The sequence below is a fragment of the Vicia villosa genome, linkage group LG3 (genome assembly GCF_029867415.1).
Source record: "Vicia villosa cultivar HV-30 ecotype Madison, WI linkage group LG3, Vvil1.0, whole genome shotgun sequence".
Taxonomy (NCBI): domain Eukaryota; kingdom Viridiplantae; phylum Streptophyta; class Magnoliopsida; order Fabales; family Fabaceae; genus Vicia; species Vicia villosa.
The window spans coordinates 11,821,437-11,839,719 of record NC_081182.1 but is presented as its reverse complement, the minus strand read 5'-3'; the positions used below and the strand labels follow the sequence as shown (position 1 = coordinate 11,839,719).

Sequence of the window (18,283 nt, the reverse complement as noted above, 5' to 3'; positions counted from 1 at the left end):
AAAACCACTTTTTTATTTTAAAATATATATTAATCAAACTCTAAACTTTATCAAGTTTTAAAAAAAAAACTCTATTCATGAATTTGTGAAGAGGGCATTCAGTGTGGGAGTATGAATTAGTGAAAATATATCATTTTGCTTTTGAAAATGTTAAATTTTGAAAAGAAAAGAAAGTGAAGTTAAGAGAGTAAAATTTGTTCCAAGCTTGTCGTTAGCATATTGACTAGAAATCAAGAGTATTCCCCCTTCTTTGCTTAGCATTTCGGTAAAACTTGTTGAAGAAGCGACTCACTGTTTCACGGTATTCTTTTGCTTTTCATCTCATTCCTTTGTATATACAAATGTGTAGCCGTTTCCATTACTTGTATTCTGTTGATGATTTCAATTCATGATATTTAGGGTTTATCATTTGTAGCATTTCATAGTATTGATGAATCAAGAACAAATGAACTATTGTTGATTTAGATTACTGTAACTGTTATTGTGTTACTTGTGAGGAAAAGTTTCTAAAGAGACTCATCATTTTCATTTCTTTTCCATTATAGGGGACATTTCTTGATTGACAAGCAATCCAGTAGCATGATGATTGATAGCAAAACAGTTCTTGGTGTTCCCCCGTTTCCAATAAAAGAGTGGGCTGAGTTACCACAAGATATCATTGAATTCATATCTAAAAAGTTGACACTCTACTCCGACTATCTTCGATTCCGATGCGTCTGTCGCACCTGGAATTCCTATGTTCCAAAAACTCCTCTCCATCTACCACCTCAATTCCCATGGCTCATGCTTTCTCACACTACCTTCTTTGATCCATCCACCCACAAATTCCACCACCTCAATCTCCCTCTATCTTCTTCTCACAACACTCTTATCTGTGGCTCTTCTTTTGGCTGGCTAATCATTCTCCATGAAATCTCCGAGGTTCGTCTTCTCAACCCTATAACACACGTCACACTTTCTCTTCCTTCCCTCTACACTTTGCCAGAGTTTGTCAGAAAGCCTTTGGAATCTAATAATAACAATTTCCTTTACAAAGTTGTCTTGTCGTCTAGCCCCTCGCTTAGCCACGACTTCGCTGCATTCTCCATTCTAAATTTCAGTCAGTTGGCATTTTGTAAAAAGAGCTGTGATTCTTGGTGTCTCTTTAGTGTGAATGAAAATCACGTGTGGACTGATGTTGTATCCAAAAACGGTTTGTTTTATGTTGTGAGCACGAAAGGTATGATAGCGGTGTGTGATGTTGAAGGTCCTCGAGTCTCCATTATTGAGACGACAAACTCTGGCAACTTATTGAAGGATATTTACTGTGTTATGTTTTCCGGGGAGGTCATGTTGTTGGTCTCTCGGTCTTTTCCAGAGATAGATGTATCGCATACAAAAATGTTTCGAGTTTTAAAGATGAACTGGAATATGCTAAATTGGGAAGAAATTCATACTCTGGGCGAAAACATGTTGTTTGTAGGGCTGAGGTCTTGTGTTTCTTTTTCTGCTGCGGATTTTGCTGGATGTCGTCCAAATCTTATCTATTTCACTAACGATTTTTTTGGGAGAGACGATTTTGGCATCTATAGTTTATCAGATGAAAGTGTTGAGTTGTTGGCCAGTTATCCAATAAATTCAGATGGTCGTTTAAGATTTCCAGTTTGGGTTACACCAAATCCGCGTTGAGTTAGGAATCTCAATGATGTAAGTTTTGCTAACTGCTACTTGCTTATTTGTATATTATATGAGTTCCCTCCTTTGAGTTGAGAAAAGTTACACTCTTTTTTATGATCACTGTCTTGTTTAACAGCTTGTTTACCATATATTGATGATGCACGCTACACTCACTATATGGAGTCCTGGACACTTCAAGATGTGTTGCTTTACCTATATGGTAAGACAGATGGACTCTTTACTGCTCTTTTTAATCCTTTTTATGCGTATTCTGAATAAAGCGAGACAGTGTCGCCCGAAATAGTGTCTTAGTTGCAGCATATAGCAAGATGTAGGTAACTGCTTAAATACTCTGGCTTGTATTCTTGTATTCTCGCCCGAAACTTGTATATGGATACTTAAATACTTTAGTGAATTTGGCAAGGATTACTATGCTATCAAACAGTAAACACTAGCAGAGTAGAAAAGTTAAATTTTGTGTTTTAGACTTAAATCATCTCTGTTTTAGTTTTATGACTTATTATTGTTTCTCTGAACTTTTAAAAGCTGAGAACCAAATTAAAATGAAGACCTATCTAGAAGTTAATATGGCTTTGAATCCATTTGTGGAATCTATTTCCCTTCAGACTTATATTTTTCTTATTAGTAGGAATTATGATTATCAGGTATATAGCTTCTGCTTCATTGGGCATAATCTCAAGTAATGTATAATGGGTATACTAGACATTAACTTCGAAGGAATCAATTGTCAGTTTCATGTTTAGGAGAATTCAATTTAAAAGCCAATTTGCATATATATATTTTTAATTTAGAATGCCTTAGTTTGGCTCAAATATCTATATATTGTAGATGTTTGCAATGACAGAATACATTTCATAATATTTACTAGTGATCTCACAGCTGATTGAAGAGGTTAATGCATGATAAAACTTTAATGTTAAATAATTTTAATGCCAAAAGAAATTTTAGTGCATATGATAAAAGCTTGATGAAAAATATGATGCCATTTGACAACAGCTGATGCCGATGAATGACATGCGCAAAGGAATAAGATAGGCAGATTAATGAAATGCTCAGATATGTCATGCATACATAGGATATACACATACTTCAGATAAATAACACGCAAAACACTGATGAAACACATAAAATTAGGTACTACATTACAAGAAATTAGGTACTACATTACAAAAGTATAATATGATCAATCATAGACAAAGGGATACATCTTCTTATGCATGTATGGAAGGAATTTTCATATACTCCTTTACAAAATATGGAAGGAATTTTCATATACTCTTTTACAAAATATTAGATGAAATGGAACCGTACATATTTTTTAATTACATATTTTTTAATTATCTTTAATTATCCTCTTATTGAGTAGTGATTGGCTACTTCATTGATTAAATTAATACTTCGACATTCTTGAATAACTGATTCAACGTTTAACAATGATATGGTTCTTTCAAAACTCAATGCGTTGAATCTTTTTTTATGCTTGTTGAACAATCAGTGAACAAGCCAACATCTTCATGGAAACTATTTTCATCTTCCTTCATAGTGATCTTAGAATAGTATCTTCTTTTCTCTTCTCATGATCCTTATACCAATTTTAAACATAGATACTAAATGACAGAATAAGTCAACATTACGAATAATCATGATGTAACATAAGTATTCAAGTTTTACAACTACTTTTCTGATTTTCTACCCACAATTCAACTTTGTTAGCTTAATCCAGAATGTATAAAATTCTGGATTATAGAATTGTCTACGTAATAATATTGGATTACTTCAAATGATTATAGAATTGTCATAATATTGGATTACATCAAATATCTCTATGTCATTTAGATAATGACATAAATCATGTAGCAATATGGCTATGAAACATATTGATTTCACTAGATAAGAAAAATTAAAACCATACCCTTTATATCATTTTACTTATATCTTTAATTTTTAAAGTCACGAAACTTGATTTAGCGGTGTAGAATTATAGCGAGACTTGATTTAGCAGTTCGCAAATTTATAATTAAAAAAATTAATTGTGATGATAAAAATTAAATGATAAATTATTTGATAGGTGAAAGAGATAAAATTAAAATATTTTTAAAAAAAATGTAAGAGGGAGAGGAACCATACAAATATAAGGTAAAATTTCAAAAAAAAAAAAGAAAAAAAAAAGAAAAGAAGGGTGTATGCATAGGAATGAGCAAAGATCTAATGGCCCAAAACATCACTAGCCCGTTTAACAATATACCTTATTAAAATATTGCAAAAGTATATCTTTCAAAGCAAAGTCACATTCGCCTTCAGAATGAGAGAGAACAGACTCTGAACCAGTTTCAAAGAGAAGAAAACAACAGTTCACAAAAAAAGCCTAATGAAAATGGGGCATTCGGAGAATCGAACTCCGGACCTCTCGCACCCAAAGCGAGAATCATACCACTAGACCAAATGCCCTTTTATGTTAGCTTAATAATTTTATAAATTATAATACAATCTTAATTTGAGTTAAGATAGATGGGTTACGTCAGCAATGATAGACCATCACAGCACCACTCAGTTGAGGTTACAGATTAACGGATGAAGCATGTTAAAATGAGATTCAATTTTTAATGTTTTCTTATGCATAGACGAATCTGAGTTTTATTGCCATTATATTTTTTTATTTTCATTTTTGATTAAAAGAAAAAGCTAATCTCTAAACAAATAACTAATTAAGAATTATATTAGGTAGTGACATCTCAAAAATATCATGTCACGATAATTTAAAACAACTTGGAGGAGGATGGATGGTAAACTTTAGACCCAACTCTGGATTACGAGCCACCGTTGCAAGTTAATTTGCTATACTATTAGTTTTTCGGTAGATTACTTTTTTTTGGGTAGATTTGAAAAATCTTCATTTTGCTCTCTTTGGTGCACCAATAGTGCAACACATGCAATAAAACTCATATCCGCGAGTAACCGTCTAAATCCATTTTAGATCATTTTAAATTTGACGGAAATTTTTTTGTTTCGATTAAATTCAAGTTTTAATTGAAATATTCTACAATTTCAAAATACGAATATGAGACGGGTAATTTGAACATTAATACTCATTCTGAATCTTTCTCCAAACTTATTCTAATGATAATTTAAAATACTTAATTTTAATAATTTAAAATATTAATTATTTAATTAATACATTGATATTTTGTTTTTACTTTATTATTTGAAATATATGTTTAAAAGTTTTCAATATTATTTTAAATTATAATTTTTAATGATTATTATAGTTAAGGTTTGAGTACGCCTTGTACTCTATCTCTAATATAATTGGTTGCTTATAAACAAATCTTTAACAACTTCTCTTGTCATTTGATAAATCTTGAAAACCCTTTAAAAACACACATTTAATTATTGCTTACTAGCTTCATTAAACCATTAGGAAGGTATTTTATATTGGTTAATTGATTACCATATTAAGGTTAATCGATTAAAATTAGAGCTGTCAATATGGGCTACTCGGCCCTAAACAGGCCGGCCCTGGACTTTTCAGGGCTGGGCCAAAAAGGCCCTGTATAATATGGGCTCGAGATTTACTACCCGAGCCCGGCGCTAAATGGGCTTCGGGCTACCCGACCCTAAATGGGGTTTTTTATTTAAATAATTAAAATAAAAACTCCATTATATTTATTATAAATAAAATTAAAAATTATGTTATTTTAAACATTTTTAAGTACTATATTATCTCTTATAAATACTATAATGTGTTTCTAAATACAATATATGTCTAAATTGTATAAAATAATACTTGAATATTTATTATCAAAGAAAAATTAATATAATAAGATGAAAAAATGTTGATTATATTAATGTATAATATTGTAAAAGAGACAGATTGAATAAAATAGAGATAAAATTTAGTGAAGTAAGAATAATCAATATGCTATTTTGGAGTAAGATAATATAAATATTAATATATATTTTTAAAATTTATAATTATGCGGGCCTGATGGGCTACCCACGGCCCATATGGGCTAACCCTAATGGGTAGCGGACTTTTTAGGGCTGGGCTAAAAGGCCCTGAAAAATATGGGCTCTAATTTTAAGGCCCAAACCTTATGATTTTTCAAGTCCGACGGGCCGGCCCATATGGGCTAGCCCATTTTGACAGCTCTAATTAAAACTCCTTATAACGTCTCTTAATTGATTAATGAGATTTTAATTGATTAATGACATTAATTTTAAAAACCTTTAATGTTTGGGTGAATCAATTGATAATCGTCTAGGGTAATTCGATTATATAATTTATTAGGCTAATGGATTGTTTCCTTTCTTAATTCAGATTTTTTTCTAATAAAAGAGGTTTTTCTTCATTTTATTTCACACTATTTTTCTGAATATAAACCTTTATACTCTTCTTTTTACTCTATTTCTCTCTAAATTATTTTTCATTAGAGTTGTCTTAGTGAGAAAGAGAAAATTCATTCTTAAAGTTGTGTTGTACTGAAATAAATTTTATTCATGAATGTGATTCTCTTGTGTAATATATTTGTTAGAGACTTTGGTGGTTACAAGCTAAACTAGAAAAAATATTGGGGAAACTCAAGTTGTAAAATCTAAAGTAGTTTTTAGTGGAAATCTCAAGTTGTTTTTATGTAAAAAGACTTTGTTAGAGACTTTGATGACCGTGTAAAATCTCAAGTTGTTTTTAGTGGAAATTTCAAGGGTTGGGTCAGGAGTGGGTCAAGTGGTTGGGTAAAGTATTTATAAATCTATGGTGCAATCTCTCTATCCCTAATCTATTTATACTCAGTTGTTTATTTTCATTTGTAGTGTTTCTTTCTTTTTTCCATTATTCTGTTGTTATTTACTTGTTTGATTATTTATACTAACATAAACTATTTTCAAAATTAAAGTTTTTTATAGATTATTTTTGGATTTTTGAATATCACAATTCACCCTGCCCCCTTATGTGTTTGAAGTCACTTGGACAACAAATGGCATCAGAGTCTAACTTCTGTTATAAGACTAATCATCCATGGAGGTAGAAATAACTTCAAAAAAATCACTATACTAGATCACATCCTTTAATGCAGAAGGATATGCTTTGAGAAAAGAGAAGAAGTTAATCTTCATAGAAATAATGAATTATGATATTTGTAAGATTTTTAAAATTGTTGTGTTTGTTCTCACACATAAAGTTAATAATATTGTGAAAAACAAAGATAGAGATGATTGAACCAAAGAAGAAAAAGAAAAATGCAATGCAATGCAATTTGAAAGCAAAAACCATTATCACTATAGCTTTCGAGCTTAATGAATTTTTGCGTATTTTTTACTACGAGTCTACAAAAGAAATGTGAGACAACCTTCAAGTTACTCATGAATGAACAATTGAGATAACAAAAGTTAGAATGAACACATTGACCTATGCGTATGAACTTAGAATGAAACCTTAAGAAAATATTCAGTATATACAAAATGCTTTATTCACATTGTGAATCACATGAAAACTTTGGGTAAAGTATTTCAAAATGAATTAGGTATAAAAATTCTTAAATGCTTAAGCTGTATTTGGAAATCTAAAGTCATTGCGATTTCTAAATATAGGGATTTACATTCCATGGATTTGGCTACTTTATTTGGTAAATTGTTGGAACACACAATGGAGCTGAAAAGGCTAGCTGATGATGAAAAAGGTAACAAGAATAAGAAAAGTCTAGCTTTCAAGACCGAGGAAGAAAAAGATTCTGACTCTGATGATGATTTGAAATTTTTTTCTTCCGAAACTTCAAAATATTTGAAGTATGACAAGCAACAAGATGTTCAACACAAGAATGAAGGGAGGTCTTCATTTATTCCTACATGATATCAACACACAAAGAAAGGGCACTTAAAACCAAACTTCCTCAGAACCAGAACCAGAGAAAGTACTAAAATTAAAATCATAGAAACTTCAAGAAACTTCAAAAAGAATCAAGGAAAAACTATATAGATTATGATGATAATGATATTGAAAATCATGAAGATGATGAGGTTACTTCATACTTAACTTATGATGACTTATTTCACATATGAACAAAATTTAAATAAAGAATCAAGTAAATTAAAATATTTTTCCTCTACCTCTAAGACCATTATTTCTTCCCATAAAGAAGAAAATAAAAACACGTTGGGAGAAATAAATAGCCTTAAAAAGAAACAAAGTATTTTAAGTCAAAATTCTTCCTCTTCTCATTAAGCTTCATTTAAACCTACTAAGTATTAATATGATGTTTTGAAAAACAAAATTGATGTTCTACATAACACGCTTGATATGTTTACTAAAGGAAGAGACAACTTAAATCTTCTTCTAGGAAATCAAAGAGCCACATATAATAAAGTTGGTTTAGGTAATGAACTTAATAATAACATTAAAAACTTCAATAACATATGTGTTACGGCCGGCTTTAAAATTTTAAGTTTATTAACTTAAACTACAGAGTCGCCACCTATGTTTTTATTTTATCCTAAGATAAGGGTAAACATGGGATAAAAACCTAATAAGAATTTCTAGGTAAGTTGAGAAATTAGGGTCGAGGGAAGGTGTTAGGCACCCTTAAACCTTTCTTAAGGTTTTCTAAATGTCTCTAGGGTAAGAGTTTTATGGCAAGGTTTATGGTATATAAAAAATTGTGGTTAAAAGTGCACAGTAGTTTAAAGAATAAAATCCCAAACCTACTTAATTTTAGGGAAAGGGGACTCGCCTTGTTGCCAAGTGCCTACGTACCTCCTTATGGAGGATCAGAGTCTACGTAGTCCGGTGTGTTTGTTGGTGTTTTTTATGGGATTGTACACCATTATTTTTGTATGTTGAAGTGTGTTTTAGTGAGTTCACGCAGTTCGCAGTTATCGTAGTCCGTAGTTTTATAAAAAATAATTTTGTGTACAATCCCTATTTTGTGTATTTTTGTGTATTGAATAATTAATAAATTATAAGTAGATATTTTGGTGTTTTATTAGTATATAGAACTTTGTAAATTAAAAGTATAATTTTATAGATCAGAAGTATGATGGTAGAAAATAGATTTTTTTATTAGTTATTTAATGAAACTTTATAAAAAAAGATTAATAAAAACAAAGCAACGTAATTTAGAATTATGAATATTTCAATAAGTTAATAGTAAAACGAATCCTTCTTATATTTTTAGATATTAAATTAAACAAATTCTATTAATCTAAATTAGTAGGATAATTAGTTATTTAGATGTATTTGATACATGGTATTCAAGAGGTTAATTATCAAAAAGAAACATGTGTCGTTAAGTGTTTAGGTAATATTTAAAAAAAGTTTAATTGTTGTATTATTAAAATAGATTATTAAATAAAAGGTTAGTAATTTTAATTAAAAGAACAAAGGGTGTGTTTTATGTTGATTAGCAAATTTTAGGAGGTGTAAATATTATATGTCTGGTCCAATATGATTCAAGATCTGTTTGGACAAGGTGAGGGTGTGTGTAGGATGTTACGATGGGTTGCAAAATTCTGTTCGTTAGATCCAGATCCAATGGTCCAGAAAATCATGATTTGTGGACGTAGATCTAGAATATTTTAATCGGATGGTCTGCATGTGTTTGTTTTAAACGAGGGAGTATGGTAAGTTTGGTGGGGTTCCGCACATATGACCAATCACGTGGCCTTTTAGTGGCCACGTGTCACAATCACATTTGAGATGAGTTTTAATTATGATTTATATTTTTTTTTTACAATTTTTATTTCAAATCCAATAATCCTCTCTCTAACCTTTCGGTCTCTCACCTCCCCACTCTCTGCAAACAACGAAGAAAATAGAAAAAAAATGTAAAAATCTTCATCTTCTTCCCTTCCTATATTCATAAACAAAACCCGTAACCCATATTTTTTCAGAGAAAAAAAACACAATCAATCGCATAAATACTCATGCTAACAACAATATTTCCTAAGCTAAGAGTTCTTTCGGTTTACCTCGTCCCAGAAATTCTTTTCGTATTTCTCCTCTAGTTTCCGCGGCTAATCCTCCTTCTTTTTCCTCGCAGGTATGTCGGAACGGCGGTAGGTGCGGTGGTGATCGGCGAACTCGAAGGCTCTCTTCTCACTTTTTTCTACTCCTTCTTTCTCTTAATCTTTTCTTTTCCTCTTTAAATCTTTTTCGTCCTCCCCCCTTAGATTATTGGCTATGTTTGGGAGTTTGGAGGGGAGGGGAGGGGAAGGCTTCCAAAAACAAATTTTTAAAAAAATGTAGGTAAATATTTGACATTTTTAAAAAAAATGAATTTGTTTAAAATGATAAAAGAGTTATTATCATTACTAAATTTTTAATTTTCAAAATAGTATAACAACCTAAAAGATATTTGGAAAATTTATGTAAACCCTTCAAAACCTTCCAAAACCCTCCTTCAATACAATTTTTGAGCTCCCCCATTTTATGGGGTTTTTGGTGTTATAAATAAATTCAAACCCTCCAAAACCCTCCTACCTAAAATCTTTTTATCCTTTTCACCCAATTCCTTCTATTTTCCAAAGCCCTTCCCTCCCTTTCCCTCCAAACTCCCAAACATAGCCTAAGTTTTCGTTTTATATAGTTTCCAAATTATTTAGATTGGGAAATAGGTTTTAATAGTCTTAATTTAGAGTTTAAGGCCGGATTTCGATTTGGTTGTAATTTTCAGATTTGGATTATTATATTAAACCTTTTGATGAGTTATGATATTCTGATTAAAGCTTGTGATCAATGCATTGCGATTGTTTCCTTTTTAGTGTTTTGATTTAATTTGCTGTTTATTGATTCTGATTTTAAGGTTAGAATTAGGTTGAAGGAGGGTGGCGGCCGCCGCTAGAGGTAGAAGAAGGTAGCAACCCTAGTTTTTACTTTGGTCAAAATTAATAATAAATTAATGAAAATAAAGTAATAGTAATAAAAATAGATTATTTAACAATAATGATTAATAATATTACTTAACAATAATACAATTAGAAGTTAACATTGACACTAAGTGTTAACTAAAATAATAATCATAATTATAATGATTTACGTGAAGAGATTATAACAACAATTAATTAATAATAATGAGTATTGTAGTGTACTAGTGGCAGTTTTTATCATTGAAAAAAAATCATCATAATTTATATTTTTATGTTGATTTATTATTATAAAAATAGCACAAAAATCTAGCCTAAAAACATGGACACAAGCGCCCCCCCTTTGTTACTATATTTTTTTTGACATTTTTTAGTCACTAATGTTTATTATTTAAACTAATTAGTTCTAGAAAATTGGTTTATTTTAATTTTGAAGAGGATAAGGTCGTATTTTTTTATAATTAAAAAACTTACTTAACTAAAACCAACATTTTAATAAAATAAAAAAATGCAATTTTTTAAATTATATATAGGTAAGATAAATATTAAGATACCATGGATTCTAATTCAATGGGCCTAAGAAATATTTTAACAACTTACACCCCTATTTTGCATGCACCCTTTGGAAAAAGAATTGCCCTTAATATTTTATTTATAAATTTCCTGTAAATTAAATATAAAAACAAACAAGAATAATAATATGCTAAATAATAGAATAAAATATTAAATAAAATAGGTTAAATTTTGGGGTATGACAATATGTCATGCTAATAAAAATTTAAATGCAAAACTCTCAAATGCAATTGTTGTAATAAAAATGTCCATGTTGCCTTATTTGGCCTTAGTTTGAATCATTCTTCCCCACCAGTCTTTCCTTTGAACAACGGTGTCGGGTGTGGGATATTGGTCCGACACCAGAGATTTGCTTGCCATCTTATCCACGCTGAGTGATACATTTAACGAATGTTGTTTCTATGGTGGGATGCCCCACTCTCTATCTGATGTCCTCGGTCATGCCTTTGTAGATAAGACTTGTCCAAGCTATAAGGAGTACACTAGACCTAACCTGAGATAAGTTCGTCAACTGGTCACATATCCTTTGGTACCTGTAGAAGGTGCTTCAGAACTTGATTTGTGCCCAATGTTAACTATGAACGTGTAGTTACTCTAATAAAACCGCCTCGGTAAGCACCCCTGTAGGAGGAAAAGTGATGATAGTGTTCGATCAGAAGATAACTTGTGAATCTCCGGCATGACCTTCGTGGGATTTCCTTCAGACCCCGACCTAAACTTAGATCTTGATCTTAGATCCTTCCTTTTGCTACTTTGCAGAATTCTCGGAAGAATTAGAGATCCGAATTTTGAGGAATTGAAGCAAAAACGATGATTGATCGAATCGATGGCGACAGATCTTCGCATTCTCTTTTGAGAGCTTAATGATTGCGAGATATGAGGAGGCTATGAATAATGAAGTTGGAAAGAAAATGCGAATTTGTGGAGATCCTATGAATTAGAGGTTGATTTGTTCTTGATTCGATGACCTGAGGAGGTTGCAAACAAGAAAATCAAAGGTTAGATTTAAAATCGTGGAAATCATAGGAATCAGAATTCGTTTCCCACAGACGATAACATTGTTCCGTTGAGGAACCAGAAATGGATGCAGTTGGAAAACTGGCGATCTTGAAGATGACTCTAATCTCCTTTACAGTAGCGCGGGGGTGTATCTGCATGATTATCACTCCAACGTCCAAGTCAGTTCAAGATTCAAGATTCAAAACGAGTGTAGTGAAAAGTAGAGATCAAAGATCATTACTCTTAGCATGTGAACAAATCTTATACCTTAGGGTCAAGTGGAGTGAATTTGAGATGGATTGAGCCTTATTCATTTGGGCCTTTGCCTCGCCAAGAACACTATCTAATTATTATTCATTAGGTTCCTACATATATTGCAAATACTATTTATAAATTTATGATACTAATATTATAAGCGAGACAGAGTATATGGAAATGTAAGTTTAATAAAAGGAGAAGAAATTTCTAATCTATAGTTAAAAGCTGGAGACCATATCATCACACATGTCATCAATTTAAATATTTTGGGTTCATAATACAAAATGATGGATAAATAGAAGGAGATGTAAACCATCAAATTTAAGTATGCCTGAAATGAAGGACGACTTCAATGGTTTTATGTGACACAAAAGTACCGTTCAAGTTGAAGTGAAAACTTTATAGGACTATAGTAAAACCTACAATGTTGCACGGGACAAAATGTGGTGGTGCTAAGGATTAGCACTAGAATAATGTTAATGTGATGGAGATAAAGATGTCGCATTAAATGTATGGTATAATTAAACATAATAAAATTAAAAATGACAATATTAAATAGATAATTGAGATAATACTTATAGTAGAAAAGATGATAGAAAATAGACTTAAGTGATATGGACATGTAGAAAGAAAATTTGTAACTACTGTCTTAAAATGTTAAACAATTAAGGTAGAAAAACATCTAACAAAACTATAAAATAAATTATTAAAATAAATCTCAAAATTAACAATTTTGATAAAAATGAATAAAATATTATGAAAAAATTAATTAATGTAATAACTCTATTTAGTGGAATAATGATCAATTGTAGTTAATGTTATGTTGAAAAAAATATTTATATTTAATATTTGAAATAGTTAAAGGAAATTATTATCTTTCATAAAGTAATAAAAATCATTAAAAAAATGAAAATACTATTAGGTTATGTACAATGGGGATTCAATAGTTTCCTTGCTTGCTTGCTACCCCATTGTACATAGAGAAATTCTATGGTGCAGTTGCCAATTTGACTTCAGTGGTGAAGTCACTGTCTGACCAATCAGAATTAAGCCCTAAGCCCTAATAGTGCCACATAGGACTGAAGCATTAAATGACCCTTATTGTCACTTACTGTGGTAATTTTATAGTTTGTATATTGCAACTTAGTCCCTAACATATTAATATTGTTTTTAAAATGTAATGTTTATAAACAAAATCAATTAAATTAAAACAAATTAATCAACTCAACAAATTAATCAACTCATCTCCATCTCCATCTCCCTCACTTCATCATCGTGAACAGAAGTTGAAAATAAAAATTCTTCATCATCTCATCTTGGCATTTTTTCCCAACTACAAACTCAACACAACAGTTATCGTCTCATCTTAGATTTTTTCCCAACACTGCAAACTCAACACAACAGTAATCGTCCCATTCACAGGTTCGTCAAACGTAACAGGACCACAAATCTGTTTGTGTTCGTATTGAGCACGCTGCTGCAAAGGTAACTGAGAAAATGGTTGTTATAATTGTTTGAATAGTTAAGATTTACTGATTTCAAATTGGGAATTAGGGTTTAGGATTGGGAATCTGTTTTATTTACAATTATGGTTTAGGATTGGGAATCTGTTTTATTTACATGGGTTTTATATTTGATGATTACGAAATTTCACTTTTGGTGGGTACCGTTGAATCAGGTCGATTGATTTAATAAGGGAATAAGGAATTGTGATTGATGCTTGAAATTGTTTTCTGTACATGGGTTCCCTATTTGATGATTTGGAAATTTCAATTATGTTAAGTACCTTTGATTTGAATAGGAAATTATGTACTGTGATTTGTGTTGATTTTTGGTGTGTTAACAAATGTGTTAATTCAGGTGTACCATGGAAAACACCGACCATTATGATTCCAACTACTATCGATACCGTGACAGTGGAACATCTGATTCTGAAGCGGACAATGACAGTAATTCGGTGTCCAGTGCGTACCAAAGTTCAAGTGATGGCGATGGCGATGGTGATAGTCACAATGAAAAATTCCATGAATTTGATGCAGTTGTAGGTGATAGAATAGTGAAAATTGATGCCCTTAATGCTGATGAAATTCGTGCTATGGAATTCGGTACAGTTGATGAAGCTAATTTGTTTTATTTCAAGTATGCTAAATGTAAAGGGTTTGCCATTAGGAAAAGTGATGTTAGGAGAAGATCGACTGGGGGTGGACAAACAATTATAATGAGGCAGTTTGTATGCAATAAACGCCGTCTAAGAGATACAAAACACTTAAGGAGGCTTGATAGAAAAAGAGAACACAGACCTACGACCCGCACTAATTGTCCCGCTAGGCTTCGTGTGCATTACAACCCCCAGAAGGGTAGTTATGTAGTGTCATGTTTTGAAGAGGCTCACAACCATGAATTAACACCATCTAGGTTTATCCACTTACACCCCATTTATCGTGAGATTACTGCAGCAGATAGAGCTCAGATTGACGGTCTACAGTCAAATGGAATTAGAACTTGTCATATAATGGGGTACATGGTTGCTCAGAAGGGTGGACACGATCGTGTTGGGTTTACAAAGAAGGATCTGTACAATTATTTTGATAGTAAAATGCGTGCTACTTTTAAAGATGGTGACGTTGCCGCTGCTATAAATTATCTAAATGTGAAGTCATCTACTGATCCCATGTTATATGGTAAATATGCCGTAGGCATGGATGGACGAATGAAGTCCCTTTTTTGGGCTGATGGAAGCAGTAGATCTGACTATTTTTGTTTTGGCGATGTGATTGCGTTCGACACGACTTACAAGAAGAACAAATACAACTACCCATTGGTTATATTTTCAGGGTGTAACCACCACTCTCAGACAGTTATTTTTGGTGCTGCATTGGTGTCAGATGAAACGACAGAAACGTATAAGTGGTTGTTGGAGTGTTTTTTAGAGTGCATGGAAAATAAATACCCAGAAGCAGTTGTAACAGATGGAGATGGGGCGATGAGGGAATCTATAAAACAGGTGTTTCCGGATGCGACACATCGTTTATGCGCTTGGCATTTGAACAAGAATGCGGCTGAGAATGTAAAGAACTCGGAATTTTTGAAAGATTTTCAAAAAGCCATGTACTCTAATTTTACAAAGGATGAATTTGAAGAGTTTTGGTCAAAAACAATTAAAGAAAACGGACTTGAAGGAAATCCTTGGGTTCAAAAAACGTACGAGAACAGGTCACTATGGGCAACTGCATATCTACGTGAGAAGTTTTTTGCACGTATAAGAACTACGTCTCAATGTGAAGCCGTCAATGCAATCATCAAGAGTTATGTCAGGAAGAAAGGCTGCATTTTTGAATTTATGCACAATTTTGATCAGGCTATGAGATCTTATAGAAACAATGAACTGATTGCCGATTTTAAATCAATGTTTTCAGAACCTGTGATGACTACTCAACTGCGTGCCCTTGAGAGCCATGCTGCGAAAGTTTATACTACGGAGATTTTCAAGGAAGTCAGAGATGAAATAGTGAAGGCTGGATCATTGATTGTTAAGGAAAGGTTAATTCACAACGGATTTAAGACTTATCGATTTACAAAATATTGTTGTGATAACTATGACGTAGAGGTTGTGTATGATGGTGAAACACTTCAATGCGAGTGTAGGTTATGGGATTCTCGTGGGATTCCATGTTCTCATATGTTTGGTGTCATGAAGGAAGAACATGTTAGTCTCATTCCCACCGGTTTGATTTTGTCGAGGTGGACGAAGGATGCAAAAATTCAATACTTGAACATGAATTGTAATGGTTCTGATGATCCTAATATGATTGAGCTAGCTCGGTTTGGTGCATATTGTTCTGCATTTACTGTTTTTTGCAGAGAAGCTTCAAAAAAGGAAGGTGTTTATGGGGACATAATGGGTGATATTCTGATGTTACAAAAAAAGTATTGCAGTACGGACGATCCTATTTTGGCATCGAACTCAGCCGTAGGTGATCCAAATATTGTGAGTAGCAAAGGTGCTCCAAAGAAAAAAAAGAATGACATAAAAGCTATTAGACGATGTTCTAAATGCAATAGTAGAACTCATAATGCAAGGAGTTGTTTGGTAATTTCAAAAGCTATATTCTGTTCGTTTGAGTCAATCTGTTGCTCTTTTGATAAACATAGTAGTTTCTGTTGTATAATTTGCAGGTTGCGGAAAATGCGCCATTTGAACAAAATGTTGGTATGACGTCGCGGCCAGTAACTGATTCATTCAGCCTAGTTGTGAAGGTATTATGTTTTTTTTAATACAAGCACTGATATGCTGTATTAATTATAACGTGTTATTATCTGTATTAAAAGAATAATTTGTTTGTTAAAACAGAACAAGAATGCAAAAAGAGGTCGCATTGGGGGAAGTAGTGTGCAAAATAAATGTACGGAACCACCGAACTCTCGTGGCGCTAATGTGACGGCGACTTCTCGCGCGGAAGTTGGAAGCACAAGCATACCCATGCCTGCAGTGTATGGATTGCAACCCGTGTTGCCAGTGGTACAACCGGTGCAGCATCCAATGCACTTACAACCGTTAATCCCATTATATCCAACGACAGTTGCAGAAAATTCGGGTTCGTGTTTCGGTAGGCTACAACGACCGATGAACAATGGTGGTACTTGAACGAGCAAAGAAGTAGCTGTAATTTGACCAGGCATGAATTTGGAGGTGATTTTTATTGGTATGACAAGGTTTAGGTTAGAATACATGCATCTATATAGTTTTTTTGTGTCCTAGCATATAGTTTGTAAGTTCAGTGGAGTCAAATCAACACTGATACAATTTAATAGTTCTACTGTCAGTCACCTAATTCTATGAGTGCAGTAGTGGTTATATTACCATCATGCATTACTATTTTTTTTCACTTAGAGTTAATGCCATTGAATGAGGTTTAGGTTAGGTGTAACTATACCTATATATTTTTTCCAATATATATAGTAGTAGTACCACCAAGAGAGGAAAAAATAACATAAGGAAAAAAATCTTGTTTTAAAAGTGAATTGTTAAGTGTTATTGCTCTTGAGAAATGTCCAGTGGTGAATCCCACTCGGTGACTTCAAGTGATACGTAATTATGTTTATCATTTGCTTACATATTTGCGTTTACATATAATTTCATTGTTTGCTTTGTAATTTTAATAGTTGCATGTTTATCTTTTTGAAGGATGGATGAACAATGGGCTGAGTATTTAGGTAATTACGTTTACGATGAGGTTGAACAGAATGTCGATCTCAGTGACATTGAAAGTGATGAAGGTGAAGAAGAGATGGATGAAAATTTTGGTGATCCCGTGGTCGAAGAAAATGGCATTTCATTCAATTATCGTGTCACTGCTGCTTGTGTAAGAGGAAAAAATGTTTTCGTAAGTAATCTGGACCGGTTATTTTAATCGACATGTTGGTATGTTATATTGAAGCATGTATTGATAATGATTTTGTGCTATGAAACATATTTAAAATGCAACACTTTCCATCTAATGTTGCTGACATGTGTGTTGAAGACTGGTAGGAGGTCAGGGGAGAGATATCTTTGCTTAGGTTGGTATGAGTATGTTAAAGCAACTCGTCTGAGGGCTGGTGATGTTCTTGAGTGCACTGTGGCAGATCCTCCTACAAGAATGTTTGTTCGTTTTATGATGTAATACGAATAATTTTAGGCGTATAATTAAACTTGGTTGAAGATGGAAAGTAATTTTCTTTGATGTTTTGTTAAGTAGTTGGTATGTAGTTTATTTTGATGTTGTCTGTTTTGGCGTTGGAATGAATCAAATGTCGAGTTTCATAATGTACTTTTGTAGTGCAATGAATTATTGTATTGCTTGTGTATAATATTAAATTAAATCTTAGCATTTTGCATCATTCAGTTAGCAATTTACTCACTACAAATATTTCAGATGAGAAG

General features: G+C 32.4%; 2 protein-coding genes and 1 non-coding gene across 3 annotated transcripts; 2 read left to right on the top strand and 1 right to left on the bottom strand.

The window, feature by feature from the left end:
• Window positions 1-552: 552 nt before the first annotated feature.
• Window positions 553-1,668, top strand: LOC131657545 (probable F-box protein At1g44080). The gene has a single exon (XM_058926931.1). It carries the CDS (start codon window positions 580-582, stop codon window positions 1,666-1,668), a length of 1,089 nt encoding a protein of 362 aa, XP_058782914.1. The 5' UTR covers window positions 553-579.
• Window positions 1,669-4,053: 2,385 nt separating this feature from the next.
• On the bottom strand, window positions 4,054-4,125 carry TRNAP-UGG (transfer RNA proline (anticodon UGG)). The gene has a single exon. It is a non-coding gene; the product is annotated as a tRNA-Pro (tRNA).
• Window positions 4,126-7,276: 3,151 nt separating this feature from the next.
• Window positions 7,277-16,749, top strand: LOC131657544 (protein FAR1-RELATED SEQUENCE 5-like). The gene is made up of 4 exons (XM_058926930.1): window positions 7,277-7,500; window positions 14,221-16,450; window positions 16,537-16,617; window positions 16,690-16,749. The coding sequence occupies exons 1-4, from the start codon at window positions 7,277-7,279 to the stop codon at window positions 16,747-16,749; spliced, it is 2,595 nt and encodes an 864-aa protein (XP_058782913.1).
• Window positions 16,750-18,283: the final 1,534 nt, after the last annotated feature.